General features: G+C 37.1%; 1 protein-coding gene across 4 annotated transcripts; it reads right to left on the bottom strand.

Moving 5' to 3' along the window:
* Positions 1-537: 537 nt before the first annotated feature.
* On the bottom strand, positions 538-16310 carry SERBP1 (SERPINE1 mRNA binding protein 1). Of its 4 annotated transcripts, none has more exons than XM_029948987.1 (8): positions 15880-16310; positions 12151-12301; positions 11380-11520; positions 11178-11267; positions 10479-10598; positions 7208-7385; positions 4167-4340; positions 538-2749 (listed from the first exon to the last, which is right to left on the bottom strand). In XM_029948987.1, exons 1-8 carry the CDS (start codon positions 16190-16192, stop codon positions 2693-2695), a joined length of 1224 nt encoding a protein of 407 aa, XP_029804847.1. In that variant the 5' UTR covers positions 16193-16310; the 3' UTR covers positions 538-2692. The 4 variants fall into 4 exon arrangements, with proteins under 4 accessions (XP_029804847.1, XP_029804848.1, XP_029804849.1 ...); XM_029948988.1 differs by having other exon boundaries at positions 11178-11249; XM_029948989.1 differs by having other exon boundaries at positions 10479-10553; positions 15880-16309.
* Between the last annotated feature and the right edge of the window lie 6321 nt (positions 16311-22631).

The raw sequence follows: 22631 nt of genomic DNA, 5'->3' as shown, positions 1-22631 counted from the left end.
TTTGAAAATCTTTCCTAATTCCGCACACGTCTCAAAAGACTATTAAACTAAAAAAGAAACTAGATCCCAATTATGTGAATGCAAGCTGAAAATGTCTTAATAATAAATATCAACTCTGGCATTATTCCCATGTAAAAGCACAAAGATAAAAATGCACTAGAACATTCAATCAGTCATCACTATTATTTAGAGATCTGTATTGATTACAGGATCCTTAGTATTGTATCATTGTTAAAAAAAAAAAGTGGTATTCAGTATGATTAACTTCCACACGCAAAATGTGATTTGCTAAAAGAAATGCCAACTGTCCTGTCAGTCCTTGAAATTCATTTTACAAGTTAAGAATTCGACTTTCTAATTAAAATAGGTATCCCTTCCTGTGATCCAACAGCCTGGTTTAACAAAACCCACACAAAACAAAATCTAAATCTAAGGGGGAAAAATGAAACATGATTATCTTGGGGATGCACACACAGGTCAGAAAACACGTAACAATAAATGGGCTCCTATTTGATTGTTTTCATGACTTTTAAGAAGTGAGCATGAAAATAAAATCTTTATTTTCCGTCATTACCCACCAGTAAGAGAAAGTTAGGTTCACAGTTTTAGCTCTTGACACAAAGTGAACTAGGAGGCAAATTTACATCCATCAGATACAACTAATGGACCAACTTTTTAAAGTTCAGGCTATCTTGAAAGCTTGCAACATACCAGATATTGCTGTATTCTATAGTGAGACTGCCAGCAATCGCTGACACTTAAGTAGAACTTGTGAAGTGTTTTTAATACAAGGTGTTTTCTATATGTTGCTAAAAAATCAAGAAGTTCATAAACATTACATGTCCAGAAACAAGAAACTTGAAAGTCTAACCACAATGATTTAGGAGGGTGTATGTTGCAATCTCAAGAGGGGTCAATAGTCCATATGGACTAAATAATACTTGCCTCTGGGTAGCAGGTATGTTTGTAAATATAAAATTATATTAGACATTAGCACCAGTGCAGAACACGCTCAGCATCATAAGATCCAAAACACCAGCACAAAAGTTTATCCATCATTAAAAACCAATTACCTCCATCCTAAATGTCAAACTAGCAGGTAACTAGATCATAAATCTAATCCAAATGAATAACTCTTGTACTGTACAATTTCTCTTTTAGAAGTATATGGAAGAATTAATCAGCTAAATAGCAGACATTTTATGATTTAAGATCTTCAGTATTAAAATTGGACATTACCATACACAGGTAGAAAATACTGAGTGACAAAAGATCTTTAAAACTGTACATTAAGTTCCTTTCCTGCTTACCAATAAATGTGACAGAAGACAAAAAAAAAATCCTAGAATATCTGATCTGTTTTCTAAAAATTCTCTCCATGTATGTTTTAGTTAAGTGGTGATGCTCCCATTCAAGGAACCCATTAACCTAATTTTCTGAGGCAGAGGGAAAAGATACTTACTTGTCACTTTCTGTGGAACAGTCCTCTACCAACTTAAGACCAAAATTAGTAGCAATATAGGAAATTCAGAAACAGTAAGATTTCATGGACGGTGCTGTTCCAACCTTATAAAAGTAAAGCTGTCTGCTCTCCAAATTCCGAAATTAACATTACCCCCCCCCCCCCCGCCATCTTACCATACAAACCAGTGCCCTTTGGTTTCTTAAGAACAAAGGAAGGGTTAAAAGGGTTGTTGATTATGGAAGAACAATTTTGATTTGGGACCTTCCACACCCACAAATCGTACTGAATGGCCAGATAACTATTTTACAGAACAGTTTAAATATTATGCAGTAGCCAAATCAACTTATTCTACCCACCCTTTGGAGAGGAAAAAAACCCAACACCCATAAAACTACTTCACTTGATAGGATGTGTATCAACAAGCAGCTTAAACTTTCACCAAGGTGTCTAGTTTGGTTTTTAAAATGGGGGAGTCACACATTTTAAAAGTAACTATAGTTGGAATTGTGAATCAATTATAAATTTGAACCTAATGAACCATGCAGGAGCAAGGGTTAATAAACCAATGTGCTTTGAATTTGTTCAAGTACTGATATTTCTGTATATAAAGATTTAGCATATATAACAGCTATTATGAGGAGTGAAAAAAGATTTTCCCCAGAAAAGAAAATATTAAAACTAAGTTAAAATACATAAAGTAGTATTAGTATTCAACACAGCATAAAATTTGACAAATCAAAGTTTACATGACCCAGTTGACCATGTGTGAAAATGCAAAGCAGGTATTAAAACTGATATTATGTCCAATATTTAAAACCAGTCTGTAATTGAGAGAACATCTAAATCCTTAATTAAAAAACACAAATGAAGTGAAAGCTTTAAACTGGTACACACTGTTCACACCTATATTTCAAGTTTGGAAATGCATATTTGCAAGCAGCAATACAAAAGTATTCATGAAGAATGCATAATCTCTGAAAATTATGAAAACATCCCTGCTACCAATACATTTCTAAATACAAAACTGACTACCATATTGTTACTTCTGTGTAGCGAGAGAAGTTCATTTTCAAAACAGATAAAATTCAGTCTTTAGGTGTGAATGGTATGAATGACAGTCTTTTCTTTTTTTTTTTTTAAATTCTTAAGTCGTTTGGGATCCTTAAGCATGCAAAACCTCAGATGGGAGGGTCCACAAAGGAACCAGGGTTGTCTTATGGCATCCAGTTAAGCCAGGGCTGGGAATGCCTCAGGGTCATCTACATCAGGAGCAGAAGCACTGGACTGAAAAAGAAAGAAACTAAAATTAACAATTCTCAAATCTTGGGATTGCCAGTGTCTACATTCAGACACATAACTCTAAAAACTCATGAGGTTAAATACAATACTAAGTAAAATTTGTCAAAGCTTTACTTAAAAGTCAAAGTTAAGGACCAAAATAAAACTGTAAGTATTTGCAATGAGCCTTGTCCTGAGTTTTTATCAAGACCTACAGAAACTGCTTAATAACATCATGGGTTTAGTTTTCTAATAAATCACAGAAGTAGATTCACATGCAATATGTATGTGGAATTCTTTGTTGTTTAGGAATTTTTTCCTCCCTTGCTCAGTACGAATGGCATTCATTTGAATGCAGGCTAAGAAACATACTTATTATATTATTATTTAAGCAGCACATTCATCAGTGTTAGAAAGGGACCCAACTGCTATTTACAGCAAAGTACAAGTAACAACAGAAATGTGTCAAGAGACCATAAACACAACAGTGATCTTAAAAAACACATAAAAAAACCCACACAAAAACCTGATGTCAGAGGAAGAAACAAATTCTCACTCCATTATTATGGACAACCATAAAATCTATGATACTAAGCTACCACTATAACCAAACACTGACATGCTAAATCAAGTAAAGGTCCCCAATTTGCATATCAGGTGTTGAGAATGCAGGAGGGCATCATTGTTGTTTCCTAGCCAGACCATTAGAAACAATGAACTAACCTACCCCAAATTACCTCTAATATTTTAGTTTAATAATATCTAGTCATTAAAAGCATATACTTTTGCATCAAACAAATCAGTTCAAATTCATCAATTACTAGGCCTTCTATCAAAATATTTCACAGAATTTGTTTTATGTCATAAACACTGTGCAAGGCATTAGAGCATAAAAGTAGGACACAAATGAACTCCAGCTTTCACACTGCAGTCTAGTAAAAAAAAAAAAAATCAAGAACAAAAAAATGTGTCAATAATCACTTTCTTAGTGGACACAAATGTTATTAATGTAACATTTAACTGAGACCTAAAAAAAAGCAGCCAGAGTCAAGGCAAAGGAAGAGGCTGGCATTTCTAGTAGACTTTAGCAAAGGACAAGAGTTAACTTGGTTCCTGTATCTAAATTTCTTCTGTAAAACGGGGATGTCAATGTGGTAACAAGAATTAAATGTCATAGAGTACATAAAACACCTAGCACAGCACCATGACCAGCACCTAATTAATAAGTACTGATAAAATGACTAATTTTACTAGCAGCACATTTCAGTCACTTTAACTGCTTTAAACAAAAATATAGCCTAAAATGTAGTTTCCTGAAGGTAGGTCTACTTCTTTTTCTTCTATTCATATCCCCAAAGTGGACGCAGGGCACTGATTTACCAAAAAGAGGTCTTCAAATTATTTAAAGAAGTCTTAAAATTACCTTGTCAGTTCTGCTGCCACGGTTTGGACGTCCACCACGCCCACGGCCACCTCGTCCTCCCCTGCCACCACGTCCTGGGCGGCCAAGGTCTCCAAAATTGATCTCCAGCTGAGATGTTATATCATTTGCTGGCTTCCGGAAATGATGGTCCATTACTGAATCTTCAGCATGAGCCTAAAAATTTAAGAGTGGGCTATGGGATGATTCATAGAAAAGCAACACCACAAATTTCTAAATAATGAACTTTCTCTTAAAAAGACCATAAATCCAATCTGCACTTTGTGTGAACAAATATATCAACAGATGATATATGTGCTTCAGATGAAGATTTTTGGATAGATTAAGGTTTCTACTGGTGATTAATATTGATTTCCTTTTTAAGTTATAAAGAAAATTCTGGCTCTGTACTATTCCAAATGACTTGGGAAAAGAAATCACGTATAAACTTCTCAAAATACTTTTCTGTTCATGTACAACTATTGTATGTTCTTCCCTATAAACTGGACTACAGATTCAAATGAAACACAACTTTCCATCAGGGAACCAACCCTTAAATATAGCCAGGTAACCTTAAAGTCAACATGTTTATGAAATCTAGACCCACCTTTGTATTTATGTATAAGGTATACCACTCACTAAGCAAAACAGAAGCCAAAGAATTTTATTACACTGTTTAATTCTTAATTTCTTCTTATATGTTTGGGATGAATGGGTTTTAATTTTTTTAATGTTTACTTTTAAGAGAGACAGAGGGACAGAGAGAGAGGGAGACACAGAATCTGAAGCAGATCCAGGTTCTGATCTGACAGCACAGAGCCTGATGTAGGGCTCAAACTCACAAGCCTTGGGATGGTGACGTGAGCCGAAATTGGATGCTTAACCAAATGAGCCACCCAGGCACCCCAAGATGAATGGGTTTTTATATTCTAGTTGGAAAGCTTTTCTTATACTACTTTAAAGTATGTTTTAGTTTTTCTAAATACAGGTACAACCTCTTTCTGAAGAACATTTATTCTTTCTGAATATTGTTAACACTACAACTGTTAATAATATCCTTTAAAGTACAAGTAAACTTCGTAGTTATATCTATGTTTTCACCTCTTTAATGGTCTAATATCCAAATTGTCATTCCTCAGTGCTAGGCCATCCTAATTTAAAGGCAGTAGAAGGGTCCTTTTAGAATATGAACTTTAAATGTTTAAATATAAATCCATAAAAGAACTGGAAAACTAAAGTCAATTAATATATACTAATTGCTTAATTTTTACACATTTGCTATTGCAAAGAAACAATATGAATTTATTAGTAAAGAGAAAGTTTGGAAGTTCAGGGCACATCCTTTTAATCCAGCTAGTAGGAAAAAATCTACACTTTTTTCCTAGAACAATGAAAAATAATCAAGAAATAAGAGCTCTGACTTTGCTATCAATTAACAACCTAATTCAGTTTTCCATTTCTAAAGTTTTCCCTAACTACTACTAATTTGTGAGGATTAGGATTTGTAAAAGAAAAAGAGCACTTAAAATGTTGTATTACAACAATCTTGAAGACCTACCCATATTCAAACTGCAAGACCATGTATGTCAATAAGGCCAGATCTCAACAGGTACTCACATCACAAAAGCAACATGAACTAAAAGGATCCAAACACATAAAAGGGATTTGATAACAAAAATACCCTTGTTTCAAAGTTATTCATAACAGATTTCACAATTTTCAAAAATTTCTAATCATTTACATCACTCTGTATAATTATTTCTGAAAAGCTCAAAAATAGTACTTAAAACTACCATCCTAACCCAAGGTCTCTAAAATGCATGAAGAGACTTCAGGATAATTAATGTACCATGTAAAATACATCAGTATTTTGTGTATGTGTCTTGTTCTGGAGAAAAGTTTTATCAGGACCCACAAAAATTTACAAATCATTTTGTCAAGTTGCTCAAATATATCTTTCTCATTTTAACCTAAATAGTTTAGTTAGTACAAATTAACAATCTCTCCAACATTAACTTTTATGATTTCTTTAATCAGGAATCCTACTTGCTTGACCCTAATACCCAATTTTATCTGCAAAAATTACAGATAACCAAAAGCATTCAAATGAAGCAAAAAGATTTTTGTCCTACAGGACTTGGCACTTAAAACAATACTGAATCTTTATGTTGCAAGTTGCCTTAGTAACATTTCAACTTAACTGTAGGATTAAAATCTCACACTTGCACAAGCCCTAAACCATGTGGCCATGGGCCATTCCTCTAAAAACCTACCCCAATGATTGTTACCAAATGAAAAACGACCAACATGTCTTTCTCAAGTATTTTTGTTAGTAAACTTATTTGATGGTTCCTGTAAGACATCAATCCTCATTAAAGGATAACATCATTTACTGAAAAGTCTTGACCATTATAAATAGTATAGGCAAAATTTGAAAAATTGAATGATAATGAAGCCACTGATTTATTTTAGATTAAACAGCATGAAAATGCAAATCTTTCAACTGATTCCAGTTAGGCAAGACTTTAACACCACTTTGAAAAGACCTACCTTCTTTCTAAAACACTAATTTTATGTTTCACAACCAACTGCTTGCTTTTTAGGAAAAACAACAAAACCACCACATTAAATAATACATCATGGCTTGATTAAAGGACTACTTTTCCTGGAATATATGGTTATGCAGTTTATTTTCCTTTTTGGAAGTTTACTCCAAATGATCCTAGGTAAAGGTTTTATAAACAGATTACTGGTCATATTTTTTAAAAAGTACAAATAACCATGGGAAGAGGAAGGGGGGAAAGTTAGGGAGAAGGAATGAAGCAAATCATGAGACTCTTAAATACTAAAAACAGAGAGCTGAAGACGGAGGGAGAAAGGGGCAGGGAGGTGATCGTCATGGAGGAGGGCACTTGTGGGGAAGAGCACTGGGTGTTATATGGTAACCAACTTGGCAATAAACTATTAAAAAAAAAAGGAAAAAAGTATAAATAAAATTCAATACATATCTGAACATTTTTAAACACTACAAAACTTAACTTTACCTCTTCACTCTTTGACTTATGAAGAACAAATCCCTTCTTCCACTGCCCATCAGCACCTTCATTTGGTTTTCGGATATTAAATTCTACTTTTGCCCGGTCCTTATTTTGAATAGCTTTCCACTCATCCAAAGTCATTTCTTTTGGACCCTCTTCCTTTACTTCTTCAACTTCGTTCTCCCTGTGAAAACACATTTGTTTTATGGCTGGTAGTTCTTTTATAGCTGATAAAATCCTAACTTATGATTATAAGGAAAAAACTAATCTTGACTAGTTGGAAATCTTTAAGAGATTACCCAAGGACAAGACCCCAGCCTTCTTTGTAACCCAATGGTTAACATGTAACTTGGTGGAAGCTACAAATTCAGTGCTTGTTCAATTAGTGAAAGGATGGATAATAGAGGAATATACACTTAACTTCATAAACTATGAAATGATCAACTATCAGTAATACAATTTTGAATGGTCTTTACCCAAAATACACATTTCTTAAAACCATACTTCTTTAAAGCTGTGCCCTTATGTGTGATTAAAATACCTGCTTATTAGCTTGTCCTAAAACACATTTTTTAATTTCCTAATTTCCCACAATATAGACCTTACAACCAAAATAAAGGCAATCATCTAGGATGACTATGAACAACCACGACTCATATTCTAGAATACAAAAAAAAATTGTTCCTCGATTCTCCCCTTTATCAACTAACACTTATGGCAAAACAATTTTAAAAGCCAAGTACCTATAAATCCAAAATCCTGTATACTCCAAACTTTCAAATCAACGTGTATATGGAGAGAAGACTGCAGCTTGACTAATACTGCAACCTTCCACAAAACACATAAGTTTCAATACTTAATATTAGTTATTTCCAAATACATTTCTCAAGATGTAACGATTATATAATGTCCTTTTCCCTTCCCCCCCCCCCCCAAAAACAAAGCATGGGCCTAGGAATCCATTATTTTAGTGTAATCTCAACTTGCAATTGTCACCAAACAAGTTGCTTGCTATTTTGGGAGCCTTGCTTCCTTCCAAAGATAGCAGGTGATTCAGTTAGCCTTAGAGCTCAAATATCTATTTCCCTTCCATGCTACCTACTCTTCACTGTTTGACACATCCTATCTTAAAGCTTCCTATACCATGTTTACATTTAATAAACGATATCTTGGGGCGCCTGGGTGGCTCAGTCGGTTGGGCGTCCGGCTACAGCTCAGATCATCATCTCCCGGTTAGTGGGTTTGAGCCCCGCATCAGGCTCTGTGCGGACAGCTAGCTCAGAGCCTGGAGCCTGCTCCGAATTCTGTGTCTCCCTCTCTCTCTGACCCTCCCCTGCTTGCGCCCTCTCAAAAATAAAAAACATTAAAAAATTAAATGATATCGTGGCTATCAATATCAAATTCAACCCTGTCACTTTGCAAATGAGAAAACTAATGATGAAAAAAAGATCCTAGTTACTCCCAATGACAGAGCCAAGAATAGAACTCAGCATACCTTTACCACGTAATGAGATCATGACATCTACCTTCAAGGGCTGTTGTAAGAATCAAATATACTTACTAAATATACTTAAATATACTTACTAAACATAAGGGAGTTAGCCATAGTCAGCCTGTGACTCCTAATCAAAGCTATGCTTCCTAAATTTTTACTTCCACATATAAGATAGAATACTCTATTCAGATTCTCCCCTGCTCTGTCATAATCTTGATCTGCTTTAACTCAAATACCCCTAATTGTATTCCGATTTGTTTGCAATACACTATCAATACATCAATTTCTTCTGCTACTCAGTTATAATCTTTGCAAATCACTCTTACGGTGATTTAAACATGGATTCTTTATTAAAGGGACACTTGTGCTGGGCATTATGACATACTTACATTACATTAAGGTTCATTTCAATGGCCCATCATAATTTTATTGTTTGCCACTCAAAATTATGATTCCATAGTTTCACATAAGTGAAACTTATATTAACCCAAGTTCAACAGATCACTTGATATCATTTATGTTTATCTACTCTAATAGTAAATCAATTATTACTCCTTCTTCAAACAATCTCATGGTATATGATACTATTAACCATAATGGTTCACTTGTAGGAGCAACTTTGGGGGAAAAAAGAGGAGAAAAGCATTCTCTCTGTGACTGATTTAAATATGCTCTGATTAAGATTACAGAAACCCAGGTCACCTGGGTGGCTCAGTTAGTTAAGCGTCCTGATTTGGGCTCAGATCAGGATGTCATGGTAACATGTCAGGCTCTGCTGAGTGTGGAACCCACTTGGGATTTTCACTTTCCCTCTCCCTCTGCCCCTCCCCCACTGATGTGTGCTAGCATTCTCCATAAACAAAATCTTTACAAAAGATAAAGAATTACACAAACCCTAAATAAATGCCAATTCCGGACTTTAAACCACAGTACCATATATAATAAATGACTGGCATATAACTTCTCCTTGGGTTAATGGAAACTAGAGGAAGGCAGTAAATTATTTCTACCAGCATAACTTGAACCTTTACAATTCTTCCACCCTTGAATGAAAACTTCAAAACCAAGTCTTATACATAAAAAACTCAGAAAATGAAAAGAATTAAGAAAGCCAGTGAATTATTAACATATCCTGGCCCTTGCTCTCCTCATACGTTTAAAAACAAGACGCTATGTTCCAAATTCTTTGTTGATGGAAAAAACAAAACTTCAGAGATGGAGAAACTAATTTTAAAATGGTTACATTTTCTAGTCTCCAAAGTACTATGACCTACGCACTCTAAATGCAATTGTACAATTGTCTTACATCAAAACCAGCTGGTCTAATTTTTAGAAATCCCCAATTTTAGCTTCCAGTTCCCAACTATTCTCTGAATAGCTATCACCACTAGGATGATTCATGACAACTTCTCTACCAAATAAAATATAGTTAAATAAAATGCAGGACACCTTTTTCCTATTCTCCATTCTCAGTTAAACAGTTAATTTTTGTTCTTAAGGTAAACAGATATTACTAAAATATGCAGCTTCCTTACCTTTTTAAAAGACAACAATGGTAATTTCAAATAGAAATATCCATTTCTATTTTTCAAACCATTTATAGTCCAATATATAAACGTGTAAAGCAGTCCTCTAAACAGATACTACTTGAGGAATTGGGGTACAAAAGTCTTCTGTTAAAAGCCACCAAATAGTAGCATTAAACCTGCAGGGTATTTTCTTGGTAAAAACCCAAACCGATTGCAATGCTGGGGCATTACCACTACACATAAAGCCACTTACTTATTTTCAGTGTCTGCAACTGGATGTTCTTCACCTTCAGGTGTTTCCTCAGTCACATTTGATTGATCCAAGTCACTGCAATTATAAGATATTTGTTTCTGAATGTATTTTGGGGACTCTCTAAGGAAAAAAGAAAAAGAAAAGCATCTAGGTCCATTTACATGTAGCTGAAGAATTCTTTATACCAAAATGTTTTAAAGTCCTCATATTCCCTAACAACCTTTTCTTACTAAATAAACTTCCCAATAGACCTCTAACAGAAAATAACTTTAAAATGCATACTGATCCAAGTTATAGTTCAAGTATTTCATTCAAAAAGTAGGAGTAGCTTGCTCAAAAAGTTTCACCAGCCTATCAAACTTTTCTAATGACCACACTTGTTGATAGTTAGAAAATGAACTATTAGAGACATATAGAAAATCAGAATACCCAAATAACTGAAATGTAGGGTTTCAGGAAAAGCTATATAGCCATATGAAAAGAAAAATTAACATCACATATATTGAAATGTACAAAAATTGGTCATTTGACATACTGTACCCAAACATACCCAATAAGACATTGTAAGAAGTAGCTCTCGGATGAGAGCATCTGTTCTTGTCCTAGGGACAAGTAAAACTTAATAGTCCTAGATAAAACTCTAATAAAGTATAGAATCAATCTTATTTAAACATTATTTTAAAAAATCAGAATACCAACGTTAATTCATCTTTGACAGTTCCCCAATTGTGAGAGCCGCTACCTCCACGTTTGTCTTCGTGCTTCAGGCCACTGTAATGTGAAAAAGAACTAACAAAACTGAGTTAACATAATACTCTTTAATTCTAGAAATTCAAATTTTGTCTAATAAAAAAAGCAAATTCACATGTAAAAATATAATAAAAACCTATATAAGACTTACGATCTATCACTTCCACTATGCCTATCAAATTCACGTTTGCCACGCGAATCAAATCCATCTCCTCGGCCCATTCCACGTCCACGGCCTCCTCGACCTCTTCCAAGACCACCGCGGCCTCGGATAGGCCGATCAATAATCGGTCTACAACAAATAAAAAATATTATATACATCCAAGGTTTCCGGGAGGAGGAAAGGAAACTTCATTCAAAGACTCAAATGCAAAATTATATCTACTGGTTAATAATCCAGTGGTTAAACACGTTTCAGAAAATTCAAAATAGTCTACTTCTAAACACATAAAAGAAATCACAACAGAAGTTTCCTGCAAACCAGAAATTTTTGCTTTCTCTAGTATTTTACTGCCAGTGCCTATACTTTTTCATGGTTATTCATTTCACATTATACTCCAGTAAAACCATTACGCTTCACCAGTACGCTTCAAAATTAAATACATCTAACGTGCACAAGTAATCCGTTTTGCTACAAATACCCATCAGGACTCTCTTACTAACATCTGAGGACACTAAGGAAAATAAATTATCCATTGATTCAATCGAAGTTATTTCATTACAAGAAATCCAAGATTGAACACTAAAAACTGTCACCAAAATGTTCATAGTAAAACAAGGCATACACTCAAGACGTTTTCCTGAAAAACTGATAAATGTAACCAGCCACATTGCTACCTGGCAAAGTATATCCAATTTATAGCTTTGTGTTAAGATAGGACTCTATAAATTGACAACATATGAAAAAATTAAAATATCTTGCCTATCAACTGAAAATTCTCCTCCTTCACCCTTTTCTTCAAGTGGCTTTTCAAATCGTCGTTCACGAGGTGGTCGCCTTTCTGGTCTCCTATCAATTATTTTCCCTTCACCCTGCAGCTGTTGATCAGGTCTTCTTCCAACACGTCTTATTCCTAAAATGATAAATAACCTGCATAAGCACATTATTTCTGCAACACAAAAAATTAGGCAGACTATTGAAAAGACAAAAAAAGTCGCTATTCTTTCAATCCACCAATGTAGTACTTATTGCTGAAAATGGCAAAAAGCAGACATCTCTATAAAGTATTAAAGTACTTCAAAGAAATTCCTGTTTAAAGACAATAAATGTGTTTCAAACTTCTATTTAGTTTGCCAAATCATGCCCCTCGCCCTCCCCAAGCATTCTCTCTAACTTGTAAGTCATCTGTGTAGCCATTATTCCTCTCACTTTTCAAGAAGCCACAAGTCCTTAATTTAAAATTCCCACTTTTAAGAAATTTTAGGCATCAGATACATTTTGGCTTTAAAGATACCAAAGATTAACATTAGCACCAGTGGCCATTCATTAGTTAATACTGAAGCAAATCAATACTCACCAGATAAGGACCCTCAGAAAAACAGTGAAGGCCACCTACATAATCTGGAGGAAATAAAACTAATTTCTATGAAATTAGAAAACTGACAGGAAAACAAATGGCATTGAGGATGACATCTCCATTGTTTCAAACAGCTAATTAACCAGAAAAAAGTATCATTTTCCTCTATTAATTTTTATACATGTGTTCACGTATGTATCCACACATATGCATTCAAAGGAACACACACTAAAAAAAAAAAAAAAAAAACACTGCTATGCAACCACTAGGAAATAGTCCATTTTATTATAATGGAGTTTCTGTTTGCCCTTACAAGTATCTTTTTTCCAAAGAATCTTTAAAAACCAGACACACACACACAGACCCCTTTAAAACAGTATTTAAGAAATAACCATCAGTAGGTGATGGCTAAAACATTTACTGATTTCCCCATTAGTTTTTTCCTGTGTCAGTGTCCCACAAATGCAACCAATATGCATCCTCAGTGGCCTTAAGTAGATTAAATTCAGGACTATAAAATTTCAGGTGTGCCTGAACTCCTAAACCATAATTTCTGACAAAGTCAAAAAGCAGTTGAGGAATTGGTTTTGTAACAAGATCGTAAGTTGATTCACTCTGATTCTAAGAAAGTGACCACCACAAGAATGCACCCCATCATTCAGTTGCTTGTAACTAAAATCAAATGGTAAAATATCAAACTCTTAAAATTTTAAGGTCCATTCCACATAAACTCTCAGGGTAAACCACAAATGTTAGATGCCTTAAGATATAGTGTAGTAAGTAAGGTATGCCTTAAGGTATAGTGTACTGGAATGGAGCTAGGGAACCAATCCTTGTAATGATACCCAAGCCAAACACACCCAAATGAACAATGGCTTCCTTCCACACCCAACATTCATTATTATACTTACAGAACCTAATATATTTACTAAATAAACTCACCCAATGACAGATATTTAAAAATTCAAGCTTCTCTTAACCTGTCTTCACTTGCAAACTCACTTATTTTCAGTAGATTCCAGGCTTTCAATTAAAAAAAAAAAAAACTAAACTAAAAAACACCTTAGTCTACACTCAGTGATGCTCTGTGTGACTTCTCAAATTGTTTAAATGGACAAGCTGTGAAACTCAAAAAATACTACATACATATCTATGATACTTCTAGCATTTGCCAGGACCTATTACTGAAAGGCAAAGAACACACAATCATGTAGCAATTCTTCCCACTACAAGAGATAGGGAGACTGTTACAGGTCTGTCCTCCAACGCCCAGAACATCAACCGACAGGTAACAGGATCTAAAATATTTTTTTCATTCAACATTTCCCCCTATATTTGTAAGATTGTGTTTTGTGCAATTTAAGGTTAATGCGTGCAATATAATTACCGATCTGAAAAAAACGATGTTGAGAGCTAATATGGAAATTTTTCCTAAAGAAAGAGTACTGAATGGTGAACTCAGTCCTGGTTATAAATTTATGAAGTAATTCCGTTCCTTTGTAACCTAAAATACAAGGTTCCACCTAAAAAGCTTACCTCAAAGATGGGCTTTATGATCACAACAACTGAGGTGGTTTAAACGAGTCTTCATGCTTTCAACATTCAAAACGGGTGAACACGTCTATCTGGTATACTTTAGATTTATACATTAGACTCAATTTTTTCACACACTTGTTTTGGACTAGTGATCAAGGAGGTGAACTTGAGTAAAAATAATAACTACGCAGGCCTGTGTTCCTTAATACAAAAATTAAATAACTTCCACTGTGCTACAGGCTGCTTTAAACTTAGATTAGTTGGTCCAATCAACATGCACACATGCTTTCCAACACTGCAAATTGTGCTTCTCCCCAACCTGTAATTTTAATACAAGAATTGTTTTATTCACCTATAGGTGCTTCATTCCAAGCATCACATAAGTTCTGTATTAGAAAACAAAAATCACAAAGCAAAACCTAACGATTGTTGTGATTTTTAAAATTAGTTGAATGCTATGGAATTCAACTCAAATAAATGAGAAACTACTTTCACGAGCACGTGGCAGTGAAGTATAATTTCAAACTTTCAACTTATATAAAAGGGCAACTTTAAAGATTCAGAGCCTAAGTACTACACCTACCTGCTACCGATCAGGTATGCTTTTTTCGTATCCTCAACTGTTTTTGCTTTTTCAACCACCACACAGACAAACCAGTAATAAGAGAAGGCAAAAATCAACTTCAAGACAACTGTGACCGGCCAATGAATCCTGACCATGCTTCACGCACATGTCGAGAAAAAGCTACACACTCCAAAGAGCTCTGCCGTGGCTAACGTTGTGACAGCCTCTGCACTCATTTCACCACGAGGCACAGGCGGGGCCACCATATGAAATATTGAGGGGGGGTGACAGGAGAGAAGACAAGCCTCAGGATTTCGTTCAGAATTCGCGCTTCTGCATACTACAGCGTTAACAAAATTTCTCCTCCCCAAAGCTTCCTTCACTCCAGCAAGTTTAAACAGTTGAGGGGATGGGGGCGCGGGGGCACAATAAAGCACATGTGGCACCTGAACAGTAGCTTGCTCCACAGTATGTTAGCGTAGAACACAGAACTAGCTCAGGTGCAAACTCCGACCCCCCCCCCCCCAGCTTTTCAGTGGGGTACCCCGCGCCATCGTGGGACAAGATGGCAGGAGAGAAAGCAACCGCACCTCAAATCAGCCTCGGGAGAGCTCTGAGCAGGAAGAAGCTGTGGACCCCACGCTTCCCCGTGACTACAAAAGCTTCAGCAAGTGGCTAGCTTCCCCGAACCTCGGTCCATGCCCTCCCCGGCCAAGGAATCCGGCGGGAAGGCAAGCCTCCCAGGACAGCGAACACGCTGGAGCAGCAGCTCATCTCCAGAGCACGCTCCTCCGCTCAGAAACTGAAGCGGGAAGGGGGTGGCTCCACGATCCTTGCAGGTGGTTTGAACTTGGGGCTACCACGTTCCCAGTACCTAAGCGGGACCTGGCTTTTGTCATATGGAGAAAACGAGAGGAAATCGGCGGCAAAGTCTCCCGCGGGCCCTCAGAACTCCAGAAGCAGGTGGTAGCCGTAAGTCCCCTCGGTCGTTCCCTCCATCCCGGGTCTCCCCCACCTTCTACCACAGCTTTACCTTCTTTCTTAAGCGCCACGGGCGGCTGCGTCTCCTCTTTCTTGTCAACCACGCCGACGTTGGGGGGCAGAGGATTCTTGCGGTCTTTCTGGGACTCTTTACGCAGCTGTTTGCCTGCCGCGTTAGAGTTGGTCTGGGCTGCGGCCTGAGCTGCGCTCTTGGCCCCGGGGCCCCCAACGCCGCCCCCGCCGGCTTCTTTTTTCTTGTTCTCTGCTGCCTTTAACACCTCAAAGGGGTCCGATTCGTCGTCAAATAACTGGTCGAATCGGTTGGTGACCACGCAGCCGAAGCCTTCCTGTAAGTGCCCAGGCATGATGGTGGCTCGGCGGCGCGTTCCTCCACGGATTGCAGCGGGCCGCGCCGAGCCAAGAGCGCCTGCTTCAGCTCTTCCCACAAGATGGCCGGGCCGAGAGAGGGGGGCCGTCTTCTCTTCCGGCGCCAGGCACACATCCGGGAGCGGCCAACGCCGCATGGCACCATGGGGTATGTAGGCCAGAGTCGCTTATCCTGAGGCAGATCCAGGCTCCAAGACTACAAATCCCAGAATGCATGGCGCGTCAACTCTTCGCGCGCGCCTAAGAGGCGGGACCTCACTGAGGGAGTGGAGAGTGCGAGCTGAGGGCGGGGAGGCGCTGTGGTGGGCGGAGTCCTGCCACCTGCTCTTGCCACCCTTAAACTCTCTGGGTCTAAGTTGAAAACAGGAAAACGTGACGGCGAATTTTACTCGCGAAAGTTCTCTTCTCTGTCTTTGGTTTGACTTACCCGCCTCCGGCCCAGGGCTAACTTTCCCCACCTCCCCGAGAAGGGTCAAAGTGACTCCAGATTTTACAATTAGAGACTCACAAACTTCCAGGGCTGGGGGGTGCGGGGTGTGCAGCCTCGCTGAGGCATGTCCTGATCTGTTCCAAGTCCTTAGCTTCCCAGGTATTGGAATCGCCTTCTAGCCCCGCCAATAATGAATCGGGACTCTTCTATTTAAATGAAGGAGAAATATGCTTTCTCTTGTGAGGACGTGAACTCGGTTAGCAGAATTAAAAAGACGAGCTGAACTATCATACAGTAGCGTTGCGCGCCTTTCCTGACTGTTGGCGATGGGTGCTTTAAATTGCTGTTAATCCTAGTAATGCGGCACTAGCTAGACACGGGACGGACCTCGAACAGGCACGGTTTACAGGAACACTTTCTGAACTCAATCCAATTGTCCATTAGTGTCCAGCAAGGTAAGGCTGGTAAAATGTGTTTGAGACTGTTGTAAAACACCTGAGTGTGTGGGATGCTGAGAAATGCAGTGAGGAGAGGAAAATGTGTCAGCAAATTAATTGCTGTTATTAAAAGCATTGATACTGGTTGAGAATAGTGAGGTCCATTAAGGTAATAGATGTCAGTGCATATTCAAACATATATGATAACACTCTTTTATTAATGTTTTTTAATTTATTTTTGAGAGAGAGAGGCAGTGCGAGCAGGGGAGGGTCAGAGAGAGAGGGAGACAAAGAATCTGAAGACAGGCTCCAGGATCTGAGCTACCTGTCAGCACAGAGCCCCACGCGGTTGCTCAAACCCACAAACCGTGAGATCATGACCTGAGCCCAAGCTGGACACTTAACCAACTGAGCCACCCAGGTGCCCCTATGATAACACTCTTAAAGTGTTTGAATACATCACCATAATTTTTCAACCTTTTCTCATTTACACAAATTAGAAAATGTATTTCTTATGTTCAAGGTGTTATGAATAACTTTAATCTCAACAACAGCTTGTTAGGTAGGTAGTTTCCCCATTTCACAGCTGATGAAACCATTTCAGAGGTGAAATGAGTTACCAAGTTCACACCTCTTTAAGTGCTAATGCCAGGAGGTGACCTCGTCTTCTAACTCCACTGTGAGACTGTTGACATGAACTTTTAAATCCTAACTCTGCCTTCTGGTAGAAGTCAGTCCGTTAGTAATTTACAATCTTTAATAAGATTTAAATATTGTTGCATGTCAGGCAGGGTATATAAACATGGCTGAATGTAATCTTATCAATTTCTGAGCAGATTTTAAATCAATTTCTTAATAGGGAAAAAAGAGTCATATTTCAGGCATGTGGCAGCAAACCTGGTGGTTTTCTTGTTTCTAAATCCAGCCCCACTCCTCAAAGTTACTTCTCTGTTGCCTCAGTCCCTGCCACACACACCCCACCTGCTTCCACAAGCTCTGACTCTTGTGGCTCCTACCAAGACAAAAGACAAGGAGGCTTTGACTGTACTTTCTGTGCCCCTTTGAAAATAGCTCAAGTGCAATTTGGAAGATCTCCATGCTTTTAACACACCCTTCCTCTTTATCAAGGGCAGTTAATATTTGTTTCTTTGAGGCATCTGCTACAGCTCCTTTTTACCTCTTTCAGGCCACTGCCACAACAATAAGAGCTAAAACTTGGTATTTTACTGTGTGCTTGGTGTACTTTACATGTTTTATTTCATTGAGTCCTCAACCTCAACTCTATAAGTTCATGTATTTCCTTTTTAAGGTGAGGAAAATGAAGTACAAAGAGGCTAACTTACCCACTCTTATCACAGTCAGGGAAGAGGGGCAGGCCTATCCTTACTAATTTTTATCCTTTGTACAGATTCCCAGTTTCTTCAAATAGCTCTTTATGACCACCAAGTATTATTACATTGAGAATATTTATAGATAAGCTACACGTAGGGGCATTGTGTGGCTATGAGTTTCTGAGGTTCACTTAATGCTCCTTATTATAACATAACAATAAGAATAAACCTTTAAGGAAAAGGGGAGAAACTTTTAAGTACTTTCAAGTTCCTTCTCTCCCCTTCTTCTCTACTGGAATTTTGGTTAATACAGAAAAATTTTAAAGCCCACTTTTAAAGCATAGAAATAAAGCTTAAAATATCAATTCTTTTATCACAACCAGTTATTATTTTATAAGTGGTTATTTTCACCAATGTTTTCCTTCTCCTAAGAAGTTAAAATAGTTCTAAAAAATAGAAGTTTTTGCTACTCTCCATAGAAGAAATATTGGCTGAATAAACCTCAAAGGAGGGGGAAAAGAGACTTCTTGGAAGGTTTGTTACTCAAATTACAGGCATGAGTTGTAAAGTGACAAGTGATAAGATACCACTGATTAGAAATGTAGGCTAAAATATCAGGTGTCTGTAGCAATGCTTAAATCACATATTGTTCTCTGAAAAATATGCATACAACTTCACAGCTTTATCTTTAGCAAGCTTTCTAAGGAGTTTTCTAGCAGTAAATGCTGAAAACTATCAAAATATCTTAATTAAATACCGAATATAGTTACCAAATGTTAATGAAACTGAGAATACGAATATTATACATCCTTCTAGTCCTCACTTTTAGGATTCTAATACTCAATTCTCAACCATATTACCACTTGTTTTTACCCATTTCTTAATAATCTCAATCCCCTATAGCTAACTGTTGCTAAATTAAAATAATAATTGCTAACAACTATTGCAATTTGAGCATTTACCATGCTCTTGATATCTTGTGCTAAATTCCCTATGTGCATTATTTCACTTAATTCTCAGAACAACATTATGGAGTTAATAGTTTTCTACCTCTACCTCCCTTTTACAGATAGGGAAGCAGGTTAAGTGCCTCTCCCAAGTTCACATTGCCTGAAACATTCCAGGCAGTCTGGTCACACAGCCTGGGCACCCAACTATTATACTTGTGAGGGACATGGCAGAGGGAACAAAGTCTTTCATCTTCATATTGCAATCATCTTTTAGCAACGTAAAACAATTATTGTAACACTTTGGGGACGCTAACCATGTAAATGTAAATAGAAGACTCTAATTTTTAGTGTACTCTCAATATATTATGCATTTTAAAAACAAAAAAAGTAAAGGTTGCGCTTGTGAAGAAAAGAGCAAATCTTCTGTGTCTGAGGATGCAATGCTAAGCATAAAATTGAAAGTCTACGCTCTTGCTCAAGTTAGAATATCTAAGCTAAAAATAGAAATATTACACTACTTGCCACTTCAAACTCACTTTGAAGTTTGATCCTCTTCATTTTAAACATCCCTTCCTTTGATTCCCCTGTGTCACACTCTTAAAAAAAAAAGATTTATTGAGATGCAATTCACAGGCCATACATAGCTCACCTGTCTAAAGGTGTCTATTCAAAGTTTTTTGGTATACCCGCAGAGTTGTGCAACCATCACTGCTACCTAATTTTAGAACATTTTTATCACCCCAAAAAGAAACCAATGCCACTTAACATTCACTTCCCATTCCCTCCACCCCCAGCCCTAGGCAACCACTACTTTCTGTCTCATTGATTTACCTATTCTGGATATCTCATATAAATGAGATGGTCTTTTGTAACTGACATCTTTCTCTTGGCATAATGTTTTCTAGGTGCATTCATACTGTAGTATGTGTCAGTATTTTATTTCTTTTTATGGCTGAATAATATTCCATTACATACATAGATGACATTTTACCCATTTACCAGCTGATGGACATTTGATCTGCTTCTGTTTTTTGCTATTTTGAGCAGTTGTGAATATTTGTTTACAGGGCTTGTATGGACATGTTTTCATTTCTCTTGTATCTCTTGTATCTAGGAATGGAATTGCTGGGTTATATGGTAACTCTATATCTAATATTTCAAAGAGCCGAGCTGTTTTCCAAGAGGCTAAATGGTGTTATAATCCCACCAATAATTATGAGGGCTCTAATTTCTCCACATCCTCATTAATGCTTGTTTCATCTGTCATTTTGATTTTGGCCATCCTAGTGAGTGAGTGTGAAGCTGTATCTCATTGTAGCTTTGATTTATATTTCCCTAATGGCCAGTTACATGCTTTTCACATGTTTATTGGCTACTTTTTATATCTTCTTTGGAGAATGTCTATCTACATTCTAACTGATGTATTTATTTTTTTATTACTGAATTGAAATAATTCCTCATATAGTCTAGATTTTGAGTGCCTTATCAGTTATATGATTTGTAAATATTTTATCCCATTTTGCAAGCTGACTTTTCACTTTTTTGGTGGTAACCTCTATAGCATAAAAGCTTTTAATTTGATGTGGTCTTTTGTGAAGTCCAATTTATCGATTTTTCTTTTTTCACTTATACTATTGCTATCATATCTAACATGCCTTTGTCTAACTAAAGATCACAAAGATTTCATCTATGCCTTCTTCTAGAACTTTTATACATTATTTATAGTTTTAGCTTTTACATGTAGGCCTATAATCCATTTAAAAATAATTTTTTGTTTCATGTATACCCTTTCCTTTTAATTTAAATTAATTTTGAATATGTCAAACCAAAAAGGAGAACTAAAGGAGAAAAAAAGATACTGTTATTATTCATCTTATTTTTTAATTTTTTAAATGTTTATTTATTTTTGAGAGGGGCAGAGAGAGAGAGAGAGAACGAGAACGAGTGGGAGAGGGACAGGGTGAGAGGGAGACACAGAGTCCAAAGTGGGTTCCAGGCTCTGAGCTGTCAGCACAAAGCCAGATGCAGGGCTTAAGCCCACTGACCACAAGATCATGACCTGCGCCAACGTCAGATGCTTAACAAACTGTGTCACCCAGGCACCTCATCTTATTTTTTTTAAACATTTTATTTTAGACATTATAATAAATAGCCAGTTTTTAGGTTTAAATACATCCAATGAGATTCCAAATGCATCTATAAAAACCCCTTTGAAAATTGAAAATATAGTTCACACTTAATAGTACCTATTCATTCTGATAACAAACATTAATTCAACAATTATTTATTAAACACCCAACTGTGTGTCAAGCACTCTTCTGAGTCCTGAGGATTCTATGGTGAACAAAATAGGCAAGGCTATCACTTTCATGGAGCTTATACACTGGTGGGAAGAAGCAAAGAGAAAACAAGGAAACCGATACATCGCTAAGATTATTTGCGAAGTGATAAGTACTGTGAGAGTATAATGTGAGGAGGGACAACTTTTTTGGATTACATGGTCAGAAAGCTGAGGTCTTAATCATGAGAAGACACCAGCATTGCAATGATGTGGCGGGGGGGGGGGGGGGGGCAGGGGAGGGGAGAGACAGAAGAAATGGAAAGCAAGAGACCAAGAGTTAGGAAAGAGCTTGTAGGTTCCAAGACAAAAAACAAGAGCAAGACCAAATTATCTCTGAGTGTCTGTAGGCGTAAGAGCACAAGACTAGGATGGCAAACTGGAAGACAGATCCTGAAGTGAATATAAGGATGATTAAGATTGTGTATGCTTCCAGAGTCCTTTTTTTTTTTTAATGTTTCTTTATTTTTAAGAAAGCACAAGCAGGCAAGGGGCAGAGAGAGGGGGACAGAGGATATGAAGCAGGTTCTGTGCTGACAGGCTGACAGTAGCGAGCCTGATATGGGACTCGAACTCACGAACCATGAGAGCATGACCTGAGCAGAAGTCAGATGCTCAGCTGATTTGCCACTCAGATGCCCTCCCTGCCAGTTTCTTTTTTAAAAGAAGAATCCTCAGCTAACATGGTAATAAAATTTAGATGAGGAAAATATTCTGTAATGAAAATCAGCATTTCTTACTCTAAAGAGGCCAGATCAACACAGTCTTGAAGTTCTAACCCAATACCTTAGGCATTGGGAGGCATTCCTACTTGATCCATTGGGAACTCAAATATCATTTCATTTTTCACTAAGAGAAAAATCACACACCCCCTCCCCATACTCCAACTGTTGTTGGCTTCTGTTAAGTGAATTAGAGGAAGCAACACCAA

This window comes from Suricata suricatta, chromosome 8 (assembly GCF_006229205.1).
Source record: "Suricata suricatta isolate VVHF042 chromosome 8, meerkat_22Aug2017_6uvM2_HiC, whole genome shotgun sequence".
Taxonomy (NCBI): domain Eukaryota; kingdom Metazoa; phylum Chordata; class Mammalia; order Carnivora; family Herpestidae; genus Suricata; species Suricata suricatta.
Note: the sequence above shows the minus strand (reverse complement) of the source record. Positions and strands in the feature narration are given on the sequence as shown.